The sequence below is a fragment of the Corvus brachyrhynchos genome, unplaced genomic scaffold (genome assembly GCF_000691975.1).
Source record: "Corvus brachyrhynchos isolate BGI_N302 unplaced genomic scaffold, ASM69197v1 scaffold18, whole genome shotgun sequence".
Classification (NCBI taxonomy): Eukaryota; Metazoa; Chordata; class Aves; order Passeriformes; family Corvidae; genus Corvus; species Corvus brachyrhynchos.
Window position 1 is genome coordinate 1,601,909 of NW_008246064.1, and position 26,239 is coordinate 1,628,147.

At 49.9% G+C, this 26,239-nt stretch overlaps 2 protein-coding genes across 3 annotated transcripts in view; one reads left to right on the forward strand and one right to left on the reverse strand.

Annotated features, from left to right (window-relative positions):
• The first annotated feature begins 41 nt into the window (after window positions 1–41).
• Window positions 42–11,415, forward strand: KLHL40 (kelch like family member 40). The gene is made up of 6 exons (XM_008643105.2): window positions 42–1,362; window positions 4,744–4,904; window positions 6,297–6,404; window positions 7,494–7,679; window positions 8,253–8,399; window positions 9,193–11,415. The coding sequence occupies exons 1-6, from the start codon at window positions 223–225 to the stop codon at window positions 9,302–9,304; spliced, it is 1,854 nt and encodes a 617-aa protein (XP_008641327.1). The 5' UTR covers window positions 42–222; the 3' UTR covers window positions 9,305–11,415.
• Window positions 11,416–12,787: 1,372 nt separating this feature from the next.
• The window catches only part of ZBTB47 (zinc finger and BTB domain containing 47), a 15,827-nt gene continuing 2,375 nt past the window's right edge, over window positions 12,788–26,239 (reverse strand). Inside the window, exons 1-6 of one of the 2 annotated variants that reach the window (XM_017746759.1) lie at window positions 24,855–25,001; window positions 23,098–24,465; window positions 19,647–19,794; window positions 18,981–19,096; window positions 18,447–18,591; window positions 12,788–17,592 (exon numbers count right to left, since the gene is read on the reverse strand). In XM_017746759.1, the coding sequence (XP_017602248.1) occupies window positions 17,225–17,592; window positions 18,447–18,591; window positions 18,981–19,096; window positions 19,647–19,794; window positions 23,098–24,465; window positions 24,855–24,887 (2,178 nt within the window). In that variant the 5' untranslated portion in view covers window positions 24,888–25,001 and the 3' untranslated portion in view covers window positions 12,788–17,224. Of the gene's footprint in view, window positions 17,593–18,446; window positions 18,592–18,980; window positions 19,097–19,646; window positions 19,795–23,097; window positions 24,466–24,854; window positions 25,002–26,239 lie in introns of those variants that run through there. The other variant, XM_008643106.2, reaches the window with a different exon arrangement.

Below are 26,239 nucleotides of genomic sequence, written 5' to 3' on the forward strand. Positions count from 1 at the left end.
CAGCGCTGTGTCTATATATAAAGCCCCGAGCTGGAAACTGAAGTACACAGACAGCTGGGAGCGTACCGAGCGTTTCACATTCCCAGTGTGCCGGCGGTCTGGGAGCCCGCGAGGCTGTGAGCCCTGCTTTGAGCAAGTTTCCTCACTCAGTTATAGATATAGCCACCAATATTTAGCCATAAAAGAAGGATTGCGGAAAACAACGAGCGGCTACTCGTCACCATGGGTTTGCCTCTTGATCAAGTGGAAGAGTTGCGTCTCTACCAGCAAACTCTTCTCCAAGATGGACTCAAAGACATGTTGGACCACAATAAGTTTCTGGATTGTGTCTTAAAAGTCAAAGGGAAGGAGTTTCCCTGCCATCGGCTGGTGCTGGCAGCCTGCAGCCCGTATTTCCGGGCGATGTTCCTTTCAGACATGGAAGAGAGCAAGAAGAGGGAAGTCAGCTTGGAAGATGTTGATCCAGACGTCATGGGCAAGATCCTCCATTACATCTACACCTCTGAGCTCGAGATCACCGAGCAGAACGTGCAGGACATCTTCTCCGTGGCCAACATGTTCCAGATTCCCTCCATCTTCACCGTGTGCGTGTCCTTCCTGCAGAAGCGGCTCTGCCTCAGCAACTGCCTGGCCATCTTCCGGCTGGGATTGATGCTGGATTGCGCCCGGCTGGCCGTGGCCGCCCGGGATTTCATCTGTGACCGCTTCGCGCTGGTCTCGCGGGACGAGGAGTTCTACCAGCTCTCCCCCGATGAGCTGATTGCCATCATCTCCAGCGACTCCCTGAACATCGAGAAGGAGGAGAGTGTCTTTGAGGTGGTGATGAAGTGGGTGGGGACCAAGGACCGTGAGAGCCGACAGAAGGCCTTGCCCGTCATCTTTGAAAGCATCCGCTTCCGCCTCATGCCCAACAACTACATCACGGACCACGTGGAGAAGCACACCATGGTCAAGTCCAGCCCGGAGCTGCTCAAGAAGCTGCAGATGGTGAAGGATGCCCAGAAAGGCAAATTCACGGTGGTGAAGAAGAGGAAAGTGAAGAAGAACAGTGAGAATCAAGCAAAGGAGAATGTTGTCAATGGAGCAGTAGATGAAGATACAGAGGAGGAGGCTCTCCCTGGGATCTTGAATGACACGATGCGCTTTGGGATGTTCCTCCAGGACCTTATTTTCATGGTGAGCGACAGTGGGGCAGTGGCCTATGACCCCAATGCCAATGAGTGCTATTTTGCCTCCCTGTCTACTCAAATCCCGAAGAACCACATCAGTCTGGTGACCAAAGAGAATCAGATCTTCATTGTTGGAGGCGTATACTACAATGAAGACAACAAAGAGGATCCCATGAGCTCCTACTTCCTACAGGTACTACCTTTATCTTTTGTTTCTTTTACCACTTGGGAGCATCACGAGGCTTTAGCTTCCATGTGAAGCCAGTAATATTTTTTGTCACATGATGTTAAAAGGAAAGTTGTAAATGAAGGAGAAGCATCTGAGTTGCTTTACTAGAGGTTCTTCTCCCTTTATTTTTAAGGCAGATGCCACTGAGGGGTGGTTCTGGTCGTTGAAGAAGAAGAAGGTTTGAAGGAGTAAGAAATAGGAATGAGCCTTCCTGATCCAAATTCTGAATGGAGGATTGTTTAGAACAGTGAATTTGGCCCAGCCCTGGCTGCCATAGTGCTCACAAACTGGGAGGTTTGTGGCATCAGACCCGGGTTCTGCTTTGCATCTCCTGTGTTCCCTGGTTACGAACCCCAGCAAAACCCAAGGGTGAAGCTGCCAGGTGCCAAAAAAGGAGCAGCAGCAGCAGCAGCAGCTGCAGCCACAGAGCGAACACCCCAAGGACACAGGGCATGTCCTGCCTCCCAACATGTGTCCCATTCCTAGGGCTGTTCCTGCCCCTGGAGATGGGTTTGTTCCAGCTCAGAGTCTGTGCCTCAGCCATTTCCATCCTGTGAGGGAGAAACCACCATGTGGTGTCTTTGGGGATAATCCTCAGGGAAAGTGGCTGTTCTAGCTCAGCAGTGACCGAACTGTGGCTGGATTGAGCTGCACAGGCAATCTGAGCCCCAGCTTGGGCTGTAGCCCAGATGTCTTTCCCTGTAGACAGCTAAGGCAAGGCGCCTACCCTTCCTGCTGCCCCCGAGGAATCCAGTAAATCCTCTGTTCTTCCTCCCATACCCAGAAATACTTTTTTTGTTTTTCTCCATGGCTCAAGTCTTCTGGGAAGAAACAATAACGTGTCCCAGGCTCACATCTTCTGGGGAAAACAATAACATCTCCAGGCAGAAAGGATAAAATGGGGGTGGTTGTCAAGTTGAGACACAGAGCCCTGATGCCTCCCTTGACTCATTGCCCTCATCAGTAGGGCTGCATACCATGCAGGGACCATGCTTGCCCTCACCTGGAAAGGGGCAGGAGGTTGTGCAGGCCAGGTGAAGTCCAGGGAATGAGAAGCCAGGAGGAAGAGTCCTCAGCCCATCAGTTACCTGTGCAGAGCAGGCAGATTCATTCAGCCCAAACCTGTGGCTAAAGATCAATCTTCCCAGCAGAGGTGGAGCAGGGTCCAGACAGGTCACAGAACATCCATAGAATCATAGAATGGCCTAGGTTGGGAGGGACCTTGAAGATCATCTAGTTCCAAACCCCTGCCATGAGCAGGGATACCTTCCACTACACCAAGTTGCTCAGAGCTCCATCCAGCCTGGCTTTGGACACTTCCAGGGGTGGGGCAACACTGGAAACATTCCTTGGAAACATTTAGTATTTGACTGCAGAAAGCCCTCCAATCTTCTCCAACTCTGTGCCCCTTTGAACATGGGGGTTGGATGAAAGACCTTTGGAGATCCTTCCCCCCAAAGCACTCTGTGGTTCTAAACTGCAAACAGCAAGATTTCTCTATTCAGCTCCCAGTTTGCCACTGACTCAGTGGTAAATGCCTTGAGCATCGTGAGGTCATTTTTAGCTCTCCCCCACAAGAAGGGGACAGTGATCCTTCCACGCCTCACTGTGTCACTTGTGCTTGTGAGAAGCAGACAAGTCCTGGGGCTGGAGAGTGCCATCAGTTTGCAAATGTTTAATTTATTACATCAGTGTCATTTTGTAGCTCATGGTTGTTGTACGAGCAAGAGAAGTTTTGAGCCCTTTTTTTCAGCTGAAATGACATAGTTAGATGCGCACCTTGATGACAAGCTCTTGAACGACTGTGCTGCAGCTCCCTACACCTTCTGACTGTTTCTATCCTCCCAAATTTCACATTCTCCCTGCTGAAGGCAGGACTGCTAGGTCAGGGATAATTTAGATTTAAGAACAGGCACCAAAATATAAAAATGCTGATAAATCCCAGAGGCCTTGCAGATTTTGGCAGGAGCAAAATGATTCCATTGACATTTCAGATGGAAAAAGGGTATCCTTTCTTTGTCACTTGAAAGATTTATGACTCGAAAACAATGCTGAATCCATCAAGAAGCAGGAACTATCCTGATGACTGAACTGCTCAGGGTCGCACTATAAATAACACATATGTGGACCACAGCTTACAAAGAGACAAAAACCACAGGCACCCAGCTGAGGCTGTCTTTGGAGCCAACTCATGAGGCTGGAGCTCCTTGGCCTGAGCCCACGGCAAACAGTGCTCCCAGGCAATGCTGCGTCACAGCTTCACCCTGCAGTCCCACTAAATTGGCTGCAAGACATCCCTCCCTCTTCTATCAAGCTACATTAATTTTTTTTGCCCCAGTTCCCATTAAGCCACAGTTCTCAGAGTCTCAGATTTTTTCTTTTTTCTGGTGGGAGATGAGGCAATGCCTTGATCTACGGATGTCCAAGGATTCGGTGGTCTGATCCAGCAGCTTGCTCATCTGTCAGATGGGTCTGGCACACTTTATCTGTGTAGCCAACATTGCTGGCACCACCCTGTTACCTGGCAGAGAGGGAGAATATCAGGATGAAGCACTGTAAGGTGTTCTACATATGAAAAGGTTCAGGAAAATTTCCAAGACTGAAATGCTTCCCTCCTCCAGTCCCAGGAAAAATCCATTGTAAGTCCATCATGGAAGTCTGTCACCCAAAGATGACCAAGCTTGTTCATAGTTCCAATTTTTGAAGGGAGACTCAAGAGAAAGCTTATCCCCCTCTACAGCTCCCTAAAAGGAGGCTGTAGCCAGGTGGGGGTTGGCCTCTTCTCCCAGGCAACCAGTGACAAGACAAGAGGACAAGGCCTCCAGCTGCACAAAGGGAAATTCAGGTTGGACATCATGGAGAATTTTTTCACTGGAAAGGTGTTCAGGCATTGAGATGGGCTGTCCAGGGAACTGGTGGAGTCACCATCCCTGGAGGTGCTCAAGAAATGACCAGAGGAGGCACTTAACACCATGATTTAGTTGACAAGGTGGTGATTAGTCAAAGGCTGGACCCAATGATCTCAGAGAGATTTTCCAGCTTTAATGTGATTCTGTAAAGTCCAGGCTTTGATGAATAGAGCATATCATGTTGCTGCAGACCCATCTCTGCTCATATGCCTTGTCATAAAATGTTTATCATACAATATGTGGCTTGGGTTTGCCCTCAGATCTCCCATCCTGCTCCAGGTGACAAAGGCACAGCCACAGGAATATTGCACAGAGTGCTGCTGGGGTGACCAAGCTGCACATGGGGACAGACTTCGCCCTTGTCCTCTGGACCCTGACTTTTGCTAACCAAATGGGCGTGGTGAGCACACACTAATGACCATATGTTCCCTTCCAGTACGACCATCTGGACGCAGACTGGCTGGGGATGCCCCCGCTGCCCTCCCCTCGCTGCCTCTTCGGCCTGGGAGAGGCAGAAAACTCAATTTTTGTGGTTGGAGGGAAGGAACTGAAGGAGGGAGAGAAGACCTTGGATTCGGTCCTGTGCTACGACCGGCTGTGAGTGCTCAGTGCGAGTGTGGGGCAGGAGGGGGTTAGAGGAGAGGGTGGAGCAGCTGCCATGCAAAGCGATTCCAGCTCTCCAGGGGTCAAAAGGTTTGGGAGAAGGGCTTGAACTCTGTATCTGGATGCTGGGACTGTCTCGAGCTGTGCCCTGGGGCTCTGAGCTGCCTCACTTCAGCTGCTCTGTTTACTGAGCCTCCTGGAGATGGAAGCCTTTGTGGGAATATTTTGTTATCTGGGACTGATATCAGTAGATGTTCATGTGAGACATGTACAGAGGAGTTTTTCCTTCTGCTAAACCTTCTGCTCTTGCCCATTGATTAAAGGTTCAGTGACATTCACTGTAGTCTCACCAAAAGAGGTTTGAACAGAAAAGCTTGTTTTTAAAATTTTCAGATGTGTCACAGAATGGCTCATCCTGATTGATATCAGGCTCAATATCTGATTATTTTTGGACAATGGGCTCTGACCCATGCTAGCTCATGAGCTTTATTAAAAGGCACCATCCTGTTCTGCTCTCAGGAGACAGAAACTTCCAAAGCCTGCTGCTCTGTGCCCCAAAGAGACAGAGCAGCAGGCATCAACAAGCCTTTGCTTGGTCTATATTTAGCTGTGTGTGCTTCCAAGTCTGTTTTATAGGCAGAGATTTGAAACCAGTTCCATTCCCACAGAACAGGGCATTTATCTGCCCCTGCAGACTATGGGAAAGAATTTGTCTGCCCCCGCTAAGTGCTCATGGGGCGGTTTGAGTGTCAATTTGCAGCTGGTAGAGATGTGATCAGCATCACTTTATCTCTGGTTTTATTTGGTTGATATTATTCCAGCATTATTCTGATGGACAGTGGCTGAACATGAGCCAGCTGTGTGCCCAGGTGGCCAAGAAGGCCTGGATGTATCAGCAGGACGGTGGCCAGCAGGACCAGGGAAATCTTTCTTCCTTTGTGCTGGGCACTGGTGAGGCTGCACCTCAAATCCTGTGCCCAGTTTTGGGGCTCTCATGACAAGAAGGACATTGAGGGGCTGGAGGGATCCCAGAGAAGGGAACAGAGCTGGGGAAGGGTCTGGAGCACCAGGAGCAGCTGAAGGAGCTGGGAGGGGGTCTCAGCTTGGAGAAAAGGAGGTTCAAGGGGAAATTATTGCTCCCTCCCTACACCTACCTGAAGACCTCAAGAAAATAATAGCTATTAGCATAAATATTCTGCTTATTTTATTGTCACCTTTTTTTTAGGATCACAAAATTTATTGGATGAGCCTGTCTCATTGCAGACCTTGTGTTTTTGAGATTGAGTCCAACCCCGTGCTCCCCTCTAGGTCTGGGAAATGCCATCTCCTCTAACTGTCACTCAGCAAGCTACAAATCCTTTTGCTTCCCATCTTTCTCTGAGCCAGGTCCTTCAAGTGGGGCGAGGCCGATCCCCTTCCCTACGCAGTCTATGGCCATGCAGTGGTATCACACAAGGATCTTGTCTATGTCATCGGGGGCAAAGGAAGTGACAAGTAAGTCAAAAAGCAAGAGAAAATCCCCAAACCAGTGGGAGTGCAGGCTTGGTACCTCCTCAACATGGTTTAAGGAGGGTTGGATGGGCTGGGAGATGTGGGTCTTTCCTTCCCAGCTCACCTTTGTGCCTGCAGCCCTTTCCAAAACCTTAGGAGGCCAACAGGGACATCAGGAAGGTGGCAGTGTCCTTACAGGAGAAAGAACGTATTGCCCCATCCCTGGTGGCATGCTGGAAGGGGCTTTAAGGAAAACTGGTCTAGTGGAAGGTGGCCCTGCCCATGGGGATTGGAATGAGATGGTCTTTGAAGATCCTTCCAAAACAAACCATTCTGTGTTCCCGTTTGCTCACAAAAAAGTAAATGTCACACAGATTGGGAGAGGCACTGAAGAGCAAGAAGCCCCTTCACTTTTAGGGTCTCCTGTCTTGGACTTGTGGAGCAGAGTGGTCACAACAGCCAAATCCAGACGTGTACTTGCAACAGGAGGGAAAAACCTCATTCCCCCTGCCCCCATCCTGCCCTCCTGCAGCAGACATGCTCAGCAGCCGCGCGTGAGCGTCACGGTGGCTGCCTTGCAGGGCACAAATGTGAGTGTTTGCAGAGCAAACATTCCACAATCCAGCAAAGATTGGTCCTGCTTGGGAAGGGTTATGGTCTGAAAGGTGTGAACGTGCATATCTTCACACCTCACGCTGCCGACCTGGGGACAGGGGCGTCACTGAGGATATTTTGCAGCGTCGCAGTGGATCAGGAGCACTAAAACAATGGATGTGAGAGCTCCTGAGAGGCTGCTGGTTACATGGACCCATATCTAGGTGCGTGAGCACAAAGCTGAGCTTTCAGGGCTCCTATCCACAGTGGGCACAGCAGGAGGGATGTGTTACACACACAAGTGGTGACTCCAGGCATGGACATCATTGGGTGCACACCCAACAAAGGTTGTGTTCCTCCACTCATGCCGATGTGGAGGAGCAAAATCCTCCCTAGACACCCCCCCTTCTCCCCAGAAGACACCCCCAAACCCCTGCAGTGCAAAACCACCCCTTGGCAGGTGACCGAGGCTCCTTTTTCCCTCTCATTTTTCTCCAGGAAGTGCCTGAAGAAGATGTATGTCTACAACCCAGCCAAGTTTGAGTGGAAGGAGATGGCTCCCATGAAAACCGCCCGCTCCTTGTTCGGAGCCACCGTGCACAAGGACAAAATCTACGTGGCAGCCGGTGTGACCGACTCCGGTTTGACCAACTCGGTGGAGGTCTATGACATTGCCACCAACAAGTACGTCCTGAGTTGTGGTTACACAAGTAGTAGCTGCAGGTGTACAGTCAGCAATTTCCAGCCGTTCTGGAGTTTGTTTGTGACTCCTGATGTCAGTTCCTCCAGTTTATATGGCCATGGCAGGGGAGTTGGAACTGGATAATCTTTAAGGCCCCTTCCAACTCAAGCCATTCTAGGATTCTATGGTTCCTCAGAGAGCTGGGCATCACCAATGTCACTGTGGTTGGGCTGTGGATCACCTCAGGCTCGTCCTCAAAGTAGTTGAACCCACTGGTGCTGTCCTTGGGTTCTCTGAGAGCTTCACCCAACACAATAAATGCTCTGATTTTGGGTGGCTCTTGCAGCTGCAGTCCCAGCACTGGGACATACTGGTCCACATGCTCAAAACAAACTTAAACAATGATGATGGAAACAGCTGTCCCTAAAAACAGCCAGCGAATGGTCCCATCCCACCTAGACTTGCACTACTGAATCTGTCACTAGTGAGCTCAGTAGCTGAATCCTCATTCGAGGCCATCCTCACTGTGGGGGTGGCCAGGGTGCTCTAACTTGTCCCCTCTCTCAATGTGGCAGGTGGGACACCTTCACTGAGTTCCCTCAGGAGCGCAGCTCCGTCAGCCTGGTCAGCCTGTCCGGGGTGCTCTACCTGCTCGGGGGGTTCGCCACAGTGGAGACAGAGTCGGGAGAGCTGGTGCCAACAGAGCTGAACGATGTTTGGAGGTGATGATCTTCCCCAGGGCTGTCCAAGGGAGCGTGGGAGGGATGTCAGTGATGAAATGGATAATTTCTCTCTTTTTTGATGCCGTCAGTGTGAGATGGATTTTGTCACCCCAGCACGAGGCTGCAGGCTCAACGCAGGGTCACCTGGTGGGAAGTCTGCCCAGTGCTCTGCTGGAGAGCACATTAGTGCTTCAGTGATCTCTCCCAGCCTCAAACAGCAGCAGACCAGGGAAAACCTGCTCCTTTGGCTTTGTTGTGTGTTGACATTTTGCCTGGAGCTGGTTCCAGCCTCCCCTTTGGTGTGGAGCAGCATCTGTACGATGCTTCCTCCCCCTGGGAACAGCCACTGCTCGGGCTGGGAGGCAGATAGGCCTGGATGGGAAGCAGAGAGTCTGGGCTGGGAAGCAGAAAGACTTACATGTGAGAGGAGTGGGCTGAAAGCACTTTGTGACAGCTGCTAAAGCAGTGTTGGCTGCTCCTGTCCCTCACATCAGTGCTCTGGCACCCTCAGCAGGATCCTGCTGTCCTTTACTGTGGATGTTCCACCTTGGTGCCATCAACCCCTTTCCTAGAGGAAAAATATCCCCTCCCTTGCAAGACCACATGCTGATATCCACGTTCCCCCAAACCAGAGCACACCAGGGCCGAAAGTCCCTGTGCAGCTCCCACAGATTCTTGTGCCCAAATACCTCCTGTGGGACATCACACCCGGGCTCCCACCACTATGGAGAGCAGCTGGAGGGAGGGAGAGGAGTCTTTTCCTCAGTGTAACTGCCTGTCTGCCTCTCCCCAGGTATGATGAGGAGCAGAAGAAGTGGGAAGGGGTCCTCCGGGAAATCCAGTACGCCTCCGGTGCCACGTTCCTTCCCGTGCGCCTCAATGTTCTGCGCCTAACGAAGATGTAGTGATTGGTCTTCTTTTCATGGGGGTCTGGGGCAAGGAGGGATGGGGGGAGATGGGGAGATGCTTATGAGAGATGTGGCATCTGGATACTGTGCAGGACATTGCATCTGTGATTGGCAGTTTTTTGTAGAAGTGGGAAAGAGGAGAGTGTGTCTGGAAAACCTCTGGGAACTTGAAGGTGCTCACAAGACAATTGGAGAGGGGATCTGGAGCCTGCAAGGAGCTGGGGAAGACTGAGAAGCACAGAAAAATTAGTTATTCCAGTCCCAGGAGACAGGACAAATAGATCATACATTTTTTCACTTCTTTCTCCATGTTTTTCACCATCTTTTCAACTGCAGTTGGACCTCCCCAGTAAAGAGTGGAAGCAGAAAGTGGGGCCTAGGTTGACATTCCCCAGGGAAAGGGGTCTACAAAGTATTTCCCCACCTAAGGTGTCTGTGAGCATGGTGTTCCTTGGAGAGGAGAAGGAAGGGTCAAAGTCAAGTGGTACAGGAGAGACCTGTTGGAATTTGGAGTTCCTGGGTGAAGTTAAAAGAAAAGATCATGTGAGCAACAGAAGGGCTTTGGAAATTGAAATGGAAAGCAAATAATCTTAGTTCTTTGCCTCCACCTTGACTTTGGAGTGATGAGAGGCCGGGAGCTGAGCCTCAACGGGGGAGGAGTCATGCAAGTTGTAGGGTAGGGAAGGGGGAGAGCTGGACAGGGGAGGCCATGTGTGCTCATCTCCAGCTTTTTGGGCCCCTCATCTTCAATCACAGATCACAATGTCCTCACCTATGGATGGAAAAACCTGTTTTTTAGGGAAAGGTTTTATATTTTTGCTGTTTCTCTTATTTTTAATGTTCAGACTTTTTTTTTTTTTAAGAGTATTTTACTTTGCTAAGGAGATCTCAGATGTGTTTGGCTCAAAGAGAGCTTCTGACTGAGGAAAAATGAATATTTATTTTAAAGTTGTCAATAATGAAGTTTTGATAGAACTCTACTGGCAGCAGGACAAAGATCTGTTAGAGCAGAAATCTCCTGATGCCCACACCATCTGACCAGTGGTTTGTTTAAAAATAAATGTTACTATTCCAAAGGAAATCCCCTGTGTTTGCACGTTTATAGAGCTGAAACTGATCCTTCACAGCAACCAAAGACAAGGACCAAGCACAAGTTATGATGGACACACAGAGCAAAACAGCCCCATGTAGAGCCTCAGCATTTATTCTGTTTTTCTCCCATTTGAGTGCTGACATTTTAGGATTCATATCCTTACAGCTCTTCCCCATGGATACCACAACTAAGAGTTTACCCAGGACTAGAAGAAAGCTGGATGCCTACAGTGACAGGACGAGAGGAAACAGCCTCAAGTTGTGCCAGGGGAGGTTTAGATTGGATATTAAGATGCATTCTTTCACAGAAAGGGTTGTAAAGCACTGGAAGAGGCAGTGGAGTTCCAGGGATGGAGTCACCATCACTGGAAGTGTTCAAAAAACATGTGGATGTGGCACTTAGGGACATGGTTTAGTGGTGAACACGGTGCTGGTGCTGGGTTGGTGGTTGGACTTGCTGAGATTAAAGGTCTTTTCCAACGTTAACAATTCTCTGATTCTATGATGTCATAGTACCACTAACGGGTGATAATCAATGATAATTTTTAGAAAGAACAAATGCAAACATTGCAAAATTATTACCTCACAGTGGTATGAAAATTCTGGTATCATAAATCATACCTGGCTGATTCATCTAGATCAAAATGCAGTTGTGGAGGAACTAAAACACGTTTGGAAGGAAAAAAGAATTCAGGGCGAGTAAAAGAACCAGTCCTGGTTTCATTTGAAGGATTTAAAAAGTTACAGGATAAACTCCTTAGAGGACAATCACATCAGAACAGTAATGAAATATTTTCAGAAAAGAAATCCAAGGTGACTGGCTGTCACAAAGTAGCTTGAAAAAAAAAAGGAATAAAAATCTTTGAAACAATCAAATGTGTGAAAAATGCAGTGAAAAGAAATAAACACCTTCTGCCCAGCTCTGCAGAAATTCATGTAGACAATTCCCAAGCTAATTAAAGATGAATCTTCCAAATAGCTTCTGGCAGAAAAGAAAAAAAGAAAAATTAAGAAAATTTAAAAAAAAAAATCCCTGCATAGAATTACTATTTTTAGAAGTCATTTATTGCAGTGTCAGGATCCCACCTCCTGCCTCCACCACCACCATCCCTGGAAGTGTTCAAGGAATGAGTGGGAGTTGCACTCAGTGCTCTGGTCTGGTTGACAAGGTGGTGATTGGTCAAAGGTTGACTCAACGATCTCAGAGGTATTTTCCAGCCTTAACGATTCTGTGATTCCATGACCTTTGCTTCAGCTCCTCTTGCTGAATGCAGACTGGAAAGTTGTTGACGACCCTAAGAGAGGGTTAATCCCCATTCACTTCCTGCCACATTTCTTGGCTCTCCTGGAGGAATTTTGGACTTTTTGAAGCCAGAAGGAGAATGTTGCTGACCTTCCATGAGTTGTTGTGATGTGGCCCCTGATACAGGCTCCAGAAGTCTCAAATAAACTGGAGTTTGGTGCTCCCATGTGGTTCACGTCCATTATAAAGCTGTGGAGATGCCACCACTGGCACAGGGCAGGAAACCATAAAAGGAAAAAAAGCTGTTGTATAAAAAGACCCAGAAGAACTTGAAATATCCCATTGTTTGAAAAACAAGAACCATATCTCAGCATGTTGGTCTGAGGACGGCAGCAAAGTTGGACATCACCTAGTGAAAGTCTGGCCTGAGGATGCTCTTCCACCTCTCCAAGAAGCTGTGTCAGTCCAAAGGCTGTCACAGATAAGAACTGCCACCAGGAATGCTGAGAGGCATCACTCCTCACTGCTGCCTGGTGTTTTTCTGGCTCAGATGCAAAAGCTCTGGTGGCTCAGGTCCCCCTACAGATAATGGCAGTGGCAAAGACTACATCCAAGGCTGAGGGAAAACTATCTCTTCTTTTATTATCTTCCCAATATCCATGCTGATATTGTTGGTGAGGTTCCCCCTGCTCCATTTTAAACTAATCAAGGCACTGGGTGCTTTTGTGTGTGCTCCTTGGTTTCTCCACTGCCAACAGAGGAGATCAGAGAGACCCTACTCAGAGTTCACACAAACCTGATGGAGCCAGTAGGACCAGGAGCTCAGTCCTTACCCCAGGGCTGTAAGCACTGAATCCCTTCTTTTATCCACTCATCACCCTTTCCTGAAAAGCTCTTTTTTTGTTGGCCCCACAACAGTCAAGTTGTCTCACACATACACACACACCTCCCACCAAACCCAGCACGGAGCCTATACATGCGAAGCAGTGGCAGCAGTCAACATTCCATAGGAAGCTCATCCTCCCCGTCTCTGATTCCTCACACTGTTTCCTGAAAAAACATCCTTTAAAAGAAAAGGAAAAAAAGGGGGAGAAGAAAAAGATAAAGCGAAATTAAGGTAACAAAGAAAGTGGTGGAGCTTTAGCTTTTCTTTTATAAAAGACAAATTGTTTATTGATCCAGTCCTTCCACTTGCAACCTCTTTGGTAACAGTCATAACACTTACAGACTGGGAGAACGCAGTGGAAAGGCCCAGTTCTGACCTCTCACCAATTTCAGAGCTCAGTGAGCCCCAACGTGCCTTGGTGAGAGGCCAAAAGCAGGTTTCAAAGCATGGCCAAGGACCTGGCCTCGAGGGACAACCCAAACCAGTCTCCCTACCGTGACTTGTCATGCTTGTGGGCAGCCCAGAGAGCAGCCCCAGCACCCCCAGGCAGAGGATGGCTTGGGATGGGGATGTCTGACTGGGAGTTGTGCCCTGGGAGGTGGCTTTGATGAACCTCTTGGGACCTCCGGGACACTAGCCAACGGGACCGTCGACGAAGCAAGACTCGCCCGTTCCTGCGGTAGACAATGACTTGCCTCAGTTGGTCCCACGGGGATGGACTAATCCAACCATCTCAGCCTCCCCCTCCTCACACCATCCCAAAGAGAGTAACTGCTGTACTTGGAGTTAAACATATATTGATTACACATGGTCATAAAAAAAAAAGTAATAATAATAATAATAATAATACATTTCCTAGAACATTACTTAAGACGCTTCCGAAAAGCATCCAAGCTTCCCCTCCCCTCCCCGCCTTCCCTTAATCTATACAGAATAAAGTGCTTCGTTTAGTTTGTTCACACTTGTAGAGCCACCAATACACTCTTAACTTGGCATGTTTGGGCAACCAATACTGAATGCCATAAAATAATACAGAGCCAAACACCAGGCATGAGAAACTAGTTTTGAGGCAAGTGCTTGGGGTTTCATTCATTTCCTTCAAGTTCCATGCTACAGAGGTTGTTCTTATTCCTATTTTTTTTCTCTCTTTTTTTTTTTTTAATTATTATTTTCTTCCTTTTTGAGTTCAACCCAATTCCCATCGTGGTTCCGTGTCTCTAGGCAGGGCTGCGTGTGGGGAAGCTCTTGACGTCCGTGTGAACAAAGGGCGTCTGTCCATCTGTCCTTCCCTCCTGACTTCGGGCAAACCAAGAGTCACCTCAGAGGAGTTGTCTAGCAGCGGATGCTCGTCTCTATTGCACTGTCACAGCCATTCCCACCCGTCCATCCATCCATCCATCCATCCACCTTCCCACCACGCCGGGGTTATGGCTGTGGTCCGAAGGGCCAGCTGTGCCCCATGGATACGTGAGGCGAACTGGTCTGTGCTACCAGGCTCCTGGGATATATAAACCAAAAATGACCCTCCCCACATGATTCCCTCCCTCCCCAAAGTTCAAATGAAGGGTGGAGTGGGGAGAAGAAAAATTCCAACCCAGACAGGTCTGGGGTTTAGGTGTGTGGGAAGAGCTGTCAGCTGAATGTTGCGTTGCGGCGTATTCAGGAACTGCGTAATGGAAATCAAGCCCCTCTCCACCCTCGCGGTCTGTCAAAGAAGGGACGTGAGAGATTAAGGTGCAAGAGTTAAAAAAGAAAGAATTTTAAAAAATTTAAAATAAAACAAAAAGCTTGAAAACAAAACGGACCCAACTCTCCTGCCTCCTGCCCTGTCTAACCCCAAGGGGTGCAACAGGGCCAGCTGGGACGGATCCGGGATGGACGAGACACCTCAGGAGCGGCTCGTCTGAGCTCTTAGCACGCGAAAGAAAACCAGACATGGAGACACACTGGGACTGAGTGCGGGTGTAGACAAAAGGGCTTGGAGGCCTTGTAGGACTCCTGGGAACTACGCAGGCCTTGGAGAGGGGAGGGAGCAGCAGGGATCTGGTTCTCCAAAGTGCTGTGTGCATGGTCACATCTCGACGTCTCCAAGTGGCTCTACGAGCAGGCTCTTGAAGGGGATTGGACGCAGCTGGGACCAGTCACTGGGCTTTCCACTGGGCTTCCAGCCTCAAGGAAGTGCTCTCATCTCACAGAGATATCCGAGGGGGCAGGTCCTCACTGGGGGAGGATGAACCGGGGCAGGAACAGGGAAAGCCACCTCCAGGTGAATGGGACAAGGGAGCACATGTTGGCATGGGTGTTTACATGGGGGGAAGTCTGTCAGCTGATGGGCTCCATCACAGAAGACCATAAAAGCAAGGCGAGCCCTCCTCAGGGCACAGCGCTCCCATCCTGTCTCAAGGCTGAACATGAGGGGAAAGAAGCACAAGGAAGCCCAAGGGAATGGGATCTGGAAGGCAGCAGAGGAGGAGACAGCATGGACCACTCCAACACCTCCACGGGTATCACTGAATGCTTCTGTAAAGCAATCATCTTCCAGTATGGGTCATGGTCCCTTCAGACAGACAATGGCCCCAAGAGCCGTCATCCCTCATGGGTGTGTGTTTGAGAAGGTTTTGCACCATCCCAATGAGCCCCAGGGTTGTGGAGGGGGATAGCAGAGAAGCCTTTGGAACCCACCTGAGAAGGTCAATATGGTGAGGGCAGCTCCACCATAGCAACCTCATTTTGCTCAGAGCAGATGGAGTTGGGGGTGAGCTCACTGGTACTGGGAGAGGCGCTTGGGATCCACAGGATCCCAGACAACACAAAGATGAAAAGGAATTTGTTGCTCCAAAATGTTAACATCAGTCATCTTTCCCAAGATGCCAGGCATGGGGGGCACCACTCAGCAGGAGGTGGCACCAGTCACTCAAAGAGCACTCAGGAGAACAGCAGATGCTGCCCTGTCCTGTCCCTGTCAGGCTCCTGCATGTCCCCAGACAGCAAAGCCCCTGAGCATGTGGCTGAATCCTCCCATCTCTGCAGCGACAGCCCCAATGCTGCCCAAGTGCTTTGCTGATTTGGTCCAGGAGATGAAACACCAAGACTTTTCGCAGAGTCAGACCTGGCTCCCTGTCCCCAGCACTCTGTTGTCACCCAGCACGAGCTGCATATGAGAAAGGGCTCCTGCAGCCCACTCAGCGACCTCTTTCCTTCTTGCCTACCAACAGTGCTGTTCACCACCTCCTCCATGACCTAACCCATGTCCGTAGGTGACCTCAACATTGGCTTTAGGAGCACGACATCAGCTGCAACAGCCCCCCACCTCTTGCCAGCCCTTCTCTGCCCATGCTGGGTGCTCTCTGACTCCAAAGGGGACATTACCCCAGGCAGGGACCACATACAACCACAGTCAGTCCAGTGCATGACACCCTGGGACAGAGCACAGCAGCGAGAGACCCTGCTGGGACCTCAGTGCCCAACAAAAAGGTGACAGCAAAGCCTTCCTCTTCTCCGCCTCCTCCTCAGCATGAAGCCAGCCATATTACTTGTAAGTGAAACCAAAGACCAGCTCGACTTCAACATCTTCAACAAGCACTAAGCAATACCACAGGGCATCACCAAAACAAGCACAGCCCTCACTGGTCCACTCTGGTCCCCCCAAAACCAGGACAGGGCAACAGATGCCAGCACCACAATGAGAGGTGAAGCTTGGGAGAGCAACGCAGGCAACAAACCAGAGATTGGGACATTACCATCCCCAGGCTGAACACGGTCTAACTTTAGCTCTGAACCTTGCAATAGGACCGACCTGGAGCTCACTCGTCACTCAGGAGTTTATTCGGATTGTTAAGGCACTATTCTGGGCCGATTCTGCCGAGAAACAGAAGCGTCCTGCTGCTCTGTCCCAGGCTACCCTCCTGCCAGTCCCAAAGTTAGCTGATCTCTCCCAGGAACAGCTCCCTGACTCCAGAGCATCCCCAGGAGCCCAGCTCCTGCTAGGATTAGCAGAAAGGGCACACCAGAACCCAGTTCCCTTAGGGCACCCCAAAACTGAACCAAGAGTGAGCTGCAGATGCCCCAAGATGCAAGGCGGGTGTTTGTGCTTTTGCCTGTGGAGGAGGAAAACCTGTTGCAGGGAAGGAAGACGTGTTGAGGGCTGCTAACAAGAGCGTGCTAATGGCTTTCCAATGGGGACATCTGCTCGCTCACCACGGGCCACTGGGGCTGGCAGTGGTGGGCTCTTCTGTGGTGCCCACCTCTCAACCCCGTGGGTGAAGAGCCTGACTTGAAAGACCAGCTTTACAGTACAGGGATTCAAGCACCACTAACTAGAATTCGGCTTAGAAGTATAGATGCACTGGCCAGCAAGCTCAAGCCCAGATATCCTGCTCCTCCCAGCCCCACCAGGATCCCAGGAGGAAGATGAAGCCGGCGTGTGGGAAGATGAAATGGACAGTAACGCCTTTTACCTACACCCTTATGGACGGATGGCGGTTTCCCCCCAACACCCACGCTCCTTGGGGGGACTTCCTCCCGCTCCCCCTCTCTGCAGAGAATGATGGGTGAGAAAAAGGAATAAAAACCCAAAACAACCCCAAAACGAGGAGGAAGGGGGGTAGAGAGCAAGCAAAGCCTTGGCTCCCCGGGGGAAAGGCATTCCCGAAGGGCAGAGCAGTCCGTGCAGGCGCATGGCCGGGGTGGGGGACACCTAATTGTTGTTTGAATTTATCCTCCCCGCAGGAAAAAGGGGAGGGGGTGGTGGTAGGTGAGGAGGAGGAGGGAGGGTCTGTGGAAGAGGATGGAGCAGCGGCAGGGGCAGGGGGGAGACGCCGGGGCCGGGGGGCAGCGGAGCCGGGCTGGTGGCGGGTTGGGGAACGGCCGTGTCCGAAGCCAAGGGGTTGCTGACACGGAAACATTTCTCCTTGTGGGCTTTGAGCATGTTGGAGAAGCGGAAGCGCTGGCCGCAGACGTCGCAGGGGTACGGCTTCTCCCCGGTGTGGGTCCGGCGGTGCCGCTTCATGTTGGGGCGGCTAGTGAAGCTCTTCCCGCAGATCTCACAGATGTAGGGCTTCTCACCTGAGGATGCGAGGAGAGGGATGAGAAGCTGCTGGTTAGGCTGGGTGTCAGAGACTGGAAAAATTTGATATTTTGAGGCATTTTGGGGTATATGTGTGTGTGGGAAGGGCAGGTTGGGGCTCGTCCTGATGAGGCAGTGGACGGCCCCACACACCCCAACCCCAGAGCCTGTATCCCAGCCTGGCAGGGTCTGCCAATCGTGGCACACTGAAGGTGGTGCTCCACTCTCCCCTAATCCACCTCATGAGTGAGCAAATGACCAGAAGTCCCACCTGGGAGAAGGGCCCTTGAGGAACAAGAGGTATTTAAGGCCAAACACCAGGCCATCATGCTCATCTATACCCTACTTTTGTTTTGGAAGTTTTTGGAACCCAGGAGTTGGTAGCTATATGTGTGCTTTTCTATATCTTTTCTGTCTTTCTCTCTTTCTCTTTCTTCTCCTTCCAATTCCCTCTCCTTGGAATATTTTAGGCAACTTAACATCAAATGGGCTTAAAGTTTGCTAAGTTGAATGGGCCAAGTTAAATGCTGTGAGAAGTGTTTGATGTTACTTGAATGCTCTACTAAGCCTTTTGCCAAAGTTCTCTGATTTTTCTAAAGTTTGCCAGCAAACCTTTTGTTGTTTTGACCTCTTTAGAATATCCTGTTGGTATTTCTTCCATGTGTCCAACTCAGAGATCGTGAACCATTGTAAGCCCTTTCAAAAGTCTCATCAAGCGAGTTGATTGGGGCCTTACCAATGTCCCCCAAAACCCCATCCTTCCACCCACTCAAAGATGTTACCCCCATCCCAATGCTCTTTCCATGGGAGAGTCTGACTGAGGGGATTTGGGCCCAGGCAAGGGGGGACTCACCCGTGTGCGTCTTCATGTGCTCATCAAAGTACTGCTTCATGTTGAAGTCCTTGCCACACCACTGGCACATGAACTGCTTGTGGCCGATGTGGATGCTCATGTGGGAGCGCAGCTGGTACTTGTACTGGAAGCGCTCATTGCAGTTCTGCAGGGGCAATGAGTTGTTGATGAGCACCCAAAATATCCCCACATTCCCCTCAATCATCAGCAGCAAAGAAATCCTTTTTTTCCCCAAAAAAAACCCCTAAAAATGGATTTTTGGGACCTACCCAGCCAGGTTTGCAGGCTAGATGGGCTTAGGGTGGGATGCAAAGTCCAGGCACTGGGGAACAGATCCTGGCATTGGACAAGTTTCATCATTAAGTTGGTGGGACCTTGAAGCCAGGAGGGGATGCAAAGTTTGGAAAAGCGTGGGATCATCCCTACAGCTGCACTGGCACAAAGCAAGGTGGAAGCCCCAAGAAGTGGAAAATCTTTCCCCAGATCAGTGGTTTTGCCCTTGTTTGAGGGGTGGGGCAATAGCCAGGACCTTACCTCGCATTTGAAAGGCTTTTCCCCGGAGTGCTGGAGCGAGTGGACCTTGAGGGACATGCTGCGCTTGAAGGACTTCCCACAGGTCTCACAGGTGAAGGGCATGTCCTTGGTGTGTGCTGGTGGGGACAGGGGCAGGGTCAGGAGCCCTCCACACCCCTCCACCATCCATCTCCCCACACCCCAGCTGTGGCTCCCAATGCCAGTGCCCAACCCCAGCAAACCCAAAGCATCTCTGGAAGATATATGGCAGCAACATTTCAAGCACTTCCCTGCCAAATCCCCATTCTTTCGGGTCTCTTTGGTGGCTCCAAGGCCCAGGACCTGACCACTGTTGCCATGTACAGCTTGCTTTTCAAAGCCCAGCATTGGTGTGGTCTGGTCGTCTTTTACACTGGTTACACTTCAAACCTTCCTTTGACCACTTCTGAACAATAAAATAAATGGGATTCCCCAGCACCACGTCCAAACCCAGCACTGAGCAGACATTGGTTCAGCATTGAATATCAGGCCAAATTTCAAGATGGTGATGTGAGAAAGCTCACCCAAGAGTAAGCCCAGCCCTGAACACCCAACATGACAGCAACAGAAAACACTTTTCATTGCCAAATTGATGGATCAACACCCCCAACAAGATCTCCCCGTGCCACTGGTTCCTCCCACACTCACCAACCATGTGTTTGCGCACGTGGGCCATGGTGTAGAACTTCTTCTCACAGATCTCGCAGGAGAACTTCTTCTCTGCATAGCCATGGACAATCTTGTTGTGCTCATGGAGAGACCAGAGCTTCTTGAACCCCTTCCCGCACGTCACGCACTGCAAGGAGACAGGAGATGGTCAGGGAAGCAGGGGAAGCAGCTTCATCCATGGAAAGGGAACATCACTGTGAAAGCTACAGCTGATACCAAAAATCATAACAACCAGCAAGTCTGATACAGATCTTGCCACTTCAAAACCTCCAAACTTCAGATATCTATCCATGGGATGAGCAAGGGATAATGACCTTCCAGGGGAGGATGTGGCATCTCCATCAATGGCTGTATCAGGTGTTGCATAAGCAACAGCTCATGCACCAAGGCTCTATTCCCAACTGGGAATTTTATTCCTAAATGAAGATGTTACATAAAATAATCCCAACCATCTGTGCACTGGAAAGTTGCAAAAAATATAAAAAGGAGAATCCCAAACCAGGGCAGCGGCACAGCTCCAGTCTTCAGCAGATATTATGGGTACTTCACCACTAAATTGGTTTTCCAAACAGATCTGTGATTCCATTATATCCAAATTGACCAAAATGGACCCAAACCACCTGTCCATCAGCACAAGGAGAACAACATGACATGCAAAGTCTTTCCCAAGAAATTATGGTGGAGAATCACTTCAACTCCAACAAGTTCAATGTTCCTCTGGAAGTCCCCAGGAAAAGCTCCAGCTTTAGTGTGAGACCTGTTTGAGGCATGTGAGACCAGATCAGTGCTCAGGGAAACACAGGAGAGAGATTTGCACAAAGGAAACCACTGCCAGAAGCCAAGGGTCAACTCCTTCCCCTTTATCTTTCCATGACTCACATTCCTCTTGGTCAACAGGGATAAAACCATCCCTTCTCTCCTTGCAGATTTGTTGAGAAAATCATGCCTTGAAGGTATCTTGCAACAACGTGGCTGAGTGGTACTCGTGAACCCAGGGAGGGATTCCTCCACTTCTCCTCCTTCCCAGAGGAACAGATGCTCCTTGATGGGCTTCAACCAAATTCTGCTGTGATACCATGGAAAACACACCATTATGCTGTGCAGTCACAGTATTTTTCTGTATATATTTATATTTATGTGCCTCAAAGGAAAAATTAGGGTCACAGAGCCATTCCCAAGCCTCATCATCTTCATCTTGTCATGCTCGAATGTCAACATGAGTAGTCCTCCGAGTCCCACTGTTCCCAAGTATGTATTTCTATGGATCAGAACAGCTTTATCTCTGTTTTAAGGGATATTTCAGGGCTAATTCAGGACTAGAGCCTGATATCAAAGACACATCAATATCCATTTTCTCCACTTAAAATGAAAGAGGCTGAAGGGGAATTTCAAAATGAAAGGTAGAGGGAAAGCAGCAGAGGTAGGAAAACCCCCGGGGCTGGGACCAAACACCCGGGAGGGCCGAGTTCTCTGTCCTCAGTTACTGCTGAAAATCATCACTCAAAAATGTGGAAGTAATGCCCAAATGAGGGGAAAAAATGAGGATATAAATTCTTGCAGGTTAAAAGGAAAACCATACTGAATCTGGCCAAAAAACCAGCTTGAAGGACAACTCCATAAAGCAAAGGATGAATCACTTCTCAGGTGGTGGAATAGGATGCACATTATGGGGTGGGGAATGAACACGAGGAGCAGGATGGTGCTTAAAACCTGGAGCTTTATGGATGAAATTTGGGGACAAAACAGGGAAAGAAAGCAGGAGACCTAGCTGGGATAAGATGGATGGTCCCTCCATGGATCTGATTAAAACCCGAGAAATAAAAACTGCCTGTCGTAGGTACAGAGCTGAAAAAAATTCCTTTTCCATCCAGACATAATTCCATGGTGTGTTGATAGTTATTAAATATTATCAGAGCAAATGGAGTGGATTTGGCTATTTGTAAAATTAAAAATGTTCAGTTAAGTGGGAGACACTGATCCCTTTTTCCGCAGAAGGAGGTCACTGCACAGGCAGTTGTGGTTCATCCTATTCCAAAATGGTCTGGAAAAGGGATAAAAAGGAGGGGGGGGGAAAGAAACAATGAGGTGACAGCCCCATGTTATCCACCTGGAAAGTAGATGAAGCTGAAGAAACATTCTGGGGAAACTCCTTTTTAACTGCTCAGGTTTTATGTCAGGCTCTGAAACAACGACCACCACACAGGTACTGGAGATGGCACTCATCCATTCTGGGAAAAAGCATCCAAAAAAAGCAACTTCAGCGCTGGGAATTTGTCTGGAAGAAGCACCAAAGGGTCAGTGACTGCTTCACCTATGAGCCAAGACTGTTCCTGCCTCCATGTTCCCTGCTCATTCCCTATTTCATTTGGGATGCCATCGGTGAAGGGCTCCAGTAGCACTTGGGTTGTGTTACCTTCATCCAGGAGAGCTGTGAGATCATTTAAAATCCAGTTGCTGGTGGAAAGGGTGATGGGAGAAGCTCTCCAAAAATTCGTATATTTTAATTATTAGCAGCAGCATCCTGTAAAACAGCTCATCAGGAATTACAAGATGGGATTTTGGAGGGATCTTCAGGAACATACATTTGCTGCTCTGATTGGGTGCCTCCCTATCCCCCCAAAACTGCATGGATTTAACGGAGTCAATTTGCCAACACAGGATTTCATTAGCACAGCGGAAGGACACACCAAGCCCCAGCCATGCATGGATGTCAAAAGCACTCAGAAATTTGCTAATACACACAAAAAAAAGCACAAAAGGCAGATTAAAACCATTTTAACTCCTGTCAGCAAATCTTCAAATTAAGCTAAAGGGGGTTCAGCCTGGGTGGGAACACTGGAGTGTGTCTCCATCAGGAGCTCACAGTGTTTTATCCAGATTAACTGAATAAATTCAAAAGAAAAATTATCCCTCAAAAATTAACTCAGTGTTATCACCCAGCCAGACAAGAGGAAGCCACAGTCCCCCTGGGACAAATCCTCTGATCCCAGGCCACTGTGGGACCCTCCTGAGCCTGAATATGGGTCATGAGTGAAGGAAGGTTCCCTCCCAACTGCCCTGTGCCAGCTGCAACATTATCTGAGCATGAGCTCATCCCATGGTGTAGCTGGGTAGGATGACCTCCATGGTGTTTGGGATGTCACTCCTTCACTGGGATGTCCCACCGTGGTGGGATGCTCCTCCTTTGGTGGGATGCCCCCACCTTGATGGGACATCCATCCCCTGTGAGATGCTTCACACTTTGGTGGGGTATTTCCCCCTTGGTGGAACATCCATCTCCTGTAGGATGCTCCACACCTTGCTGGGCTGTTTCCCTCTCGGTGGGGTGTCCATCCCTTGGGGTATGGTCCACCACAGGGTAAGGTATTTGCCCCTTGGTGGGATGCTCACCCCAGTGAGATCCACGCCCTGGATGGATGGGCCTGCTCACCTGGATGTTCTTCTCACAGTCGGTCTGGTGGTGCAGCAGGAGCTCGCTCTCCAGCAGGAAGCGCTTCCCGCACTTGTCGCAGATCTGCATCCGGCTGTGCGTGACGTTCATGTGCTTCTCCAGGTACCAGCGGTTGTTGAAGATCCGGGGACACTTCTTGCAAGGATAATGCTGCTTCTCCTCCAGCTTCACCTTCTGGCCCAAGCCATCCTGTTCCTTCTTTCTCTTCCTTCCCCTCTGGCCTTCTTCTTCCTCCTCCTCCTCCTCTTCCACCTTGGCCATCTCCTGGGACCTGGTTGCCATGGCAGGTTTGGTGGCTTTGGATGCCCGGCTGCCCCTGCGGGGCTGCCCACTCTTTTCCCTTTTCATCTCTGAGGCATCTTCATCATCATCGTCATCGTCCTCTTCTTCCGTCGTCTCCTCCAGGTCTTCCTCCTCGCTGCGCTCCTCCTCCTCCTCCTCCCCCACCTCAGCATCCTCCTCCTCTTCCTCCTCCTCCTCCCCTTCCTCATTCTCCTCCTCCCCGTCCTCCTCCGTGTCGCGACCATCCCCGTCTGGCCGCCCCATCACAGCTGCCTCGCTGGTGGCCGCCTTCCCCTCTGTGCCCTTGGAGACATTGAGGGTCTGGTTGTTGAGGTTCACCTCCACAATGATCTGCTCCCGGTTGTAGGAGCCCTGGCTGTCCAGATCCTCCTCAGACTCCTCACCCTCCATCTTACAGACAGCAGGACCTCCATCCTTCTCCTCCTTGTAGTACTGCTTGGCTGGGCCAGGGGGGAGCGTCCCACTGCCTGTCCCATCCTCCACCCGCACCGAGAAGGGGTCGTTGCCCTCCCGGGCATAGATTTTGGGGTGAGGGGCATCCACCTCCTGTTTGATCTCGCAGTAGTAGGGCGGGGGTCCGGCACAGCCCTCGGCAGGCAGGGCCATGTCGGTGGCCAGGCTGAGCGAGCGGGTGTCCAGCAGGTCCTGGCAGGAGGACGCGATGTTGTTCATCTGCAGCACAGCGGCCGCGTTCAGCACGTCCTGCACATTGCAGGAGTTGACGAGCAGCTTGGAGGTGTAGATGAAGTTGAGGATCTGCTGGAGGCCCTGCGAGGTGAGGGCCTCCAGAGAGAGCTCCACACGCTGCAGCTGCTTGTTCTGGGTGAAGAGGGAGTGGAAGAACTGGCTGTAGGCTGCCAGGACCCCCTTGTGCGCCGGGAAGATGCTCTTGTGCTGCACCAGCACGATGTCCACGTCGCACAGGTCCGGCTGAAAGAGGCGCTGCTCGTTCAGTCTGTCCATCAAACACGTGAAGTGGAGGGCTACATCCTCCACCAGGGAGTACTCAGCTGAAGGGTAGTCAGTCGTTTTTTCGACTATCAGCTGTGGGGAGGAAGGAAATAAAATCATTCAGGACTCTTTCCACCCCAAAGTCATCCTCCTGGCCATGCCACCCATCCCTGTCTATGCCTCATAAGTCAGCAATACTAACCAAGAAGCTCAACCACCACTCCCAGCTTGGAGACACCAACCATGAATTTCTACCACCAGCCCCAGTTTGGAGATACCAACCAAAACATTCCATCACCAGCCCCACTTTGGAGATACCAACCAAAATGCTCCACCACCAGCCCCAGCTTCAGAACACCAAGAAGCTCCACCATCAGGCCCAGCTTGAAGACACCAACCAAGAAGCTCCACCACCAACTTGAGTCCAGGAGACTCAACCAGGGAGGAGAAAAAGGGCAGGTCAGGGCCACACGAGCACCCACTGATATCCCTTCAAGGTGGGTAGAAGACACCATGGCCACCAAGGAGGTCTAAAGCCAGGCTCAGGTGTCCACACTCACTCAGCGATGTCATACAGGAGAGGAGATGGCTTGACCTCCTGAAACAGATGGAGATCCAGGTGGATATCTGCCCCAAGCAGGAAGCCAATTTTAGGCACCCACTGAGATTTAACCCCCTAAATAAAAGGAAATTAGGATTTTATAGCTCCCTGCTTCCACAGATAATTACACAAAGCCCAATATCCTTTGATATTTCTGAATTACGCTGCGTGCTCTTGCTCACGACAGCAGCTCACTCACAGCTGGATTCATTGGGATGATTTATGCACTTTTTAATGCTCATTTTCCATTGCCTGGGGAAAGGCACTACCTGGAAAAATTCAAATCAGGGAGCAGCACCCCCAGGCTGGGAAATGCTGCGACTGCCAACCCTCCCCAGGCTGAGTTTGCTGGGTGTTTAATCCAACTCCCACATATTTTGCATGGTCCAGACCATTCCTGATGTTCATCCCCTCTCCTGGTCTTACCTGAGCCCCAGGATGAGTGTGACTGCTACATCCCAAATCCAAGGCATATCCCACACCCTAAATCCAGTGCCTTGTATTAAAAGAAGGTGGGACACAACCTTCCACTCTGCTTCCCTTGCTGAACGCCCAGTTCATGGATGGAGACAGATCTGGACCCCTTAACACCCTCTCTCCCGATCTTTGCAGGATGTGACCAAGGACATGGTGCAGAAGAGGGGCAGAGATGGAGGGTTCAAACCTGCCAGGTTTATCCTGCACCTCCTGCTCCAAAAAGAGTTTTTCAGCTCCCATTTTTTCTGGAACAAATGACAGCTCTCAATCAACACACAAATTCCAGCAAGACACATTCTGTTTGTCTTTTCCTTTCTTTTTTTTTCTGGTGAGCCAAAGGCAAAAGCACACACAGACAAAAAAGTTTAAATAATCAAAAAGGGTGTTTTCTTCTCTGTTTTCCCAACAAGCAAAAAAACCTCTTCCCCCTCCCTGCCAAATTTTTTCATTTTCATTGGATTTCTGCTCCAAAACCAATCCGTCCAACCAATTGGGATCTCAGCTTTGCATGGTTCTGATAGCCCTGGAGAGCCCCAGCAAGTGCTGGCACCCAGGGAAAAACATGGAAAAACCAGTTCTGCTCCAAATTCTTGGCTCTGCAGCCTGGAGTGGGGCAAAGAGGTGGGACAAGTGTTGGGTGTTTACATATTTTTATATACATTTTATAATTTATATCTATTTAATATTTTCAATATTTTATACATGCATGCTTATTTATAGTTAAACGACTGATACATAAAAATATATAAATATATAAATACATAAACATTCTTTATATATGTATTTGCT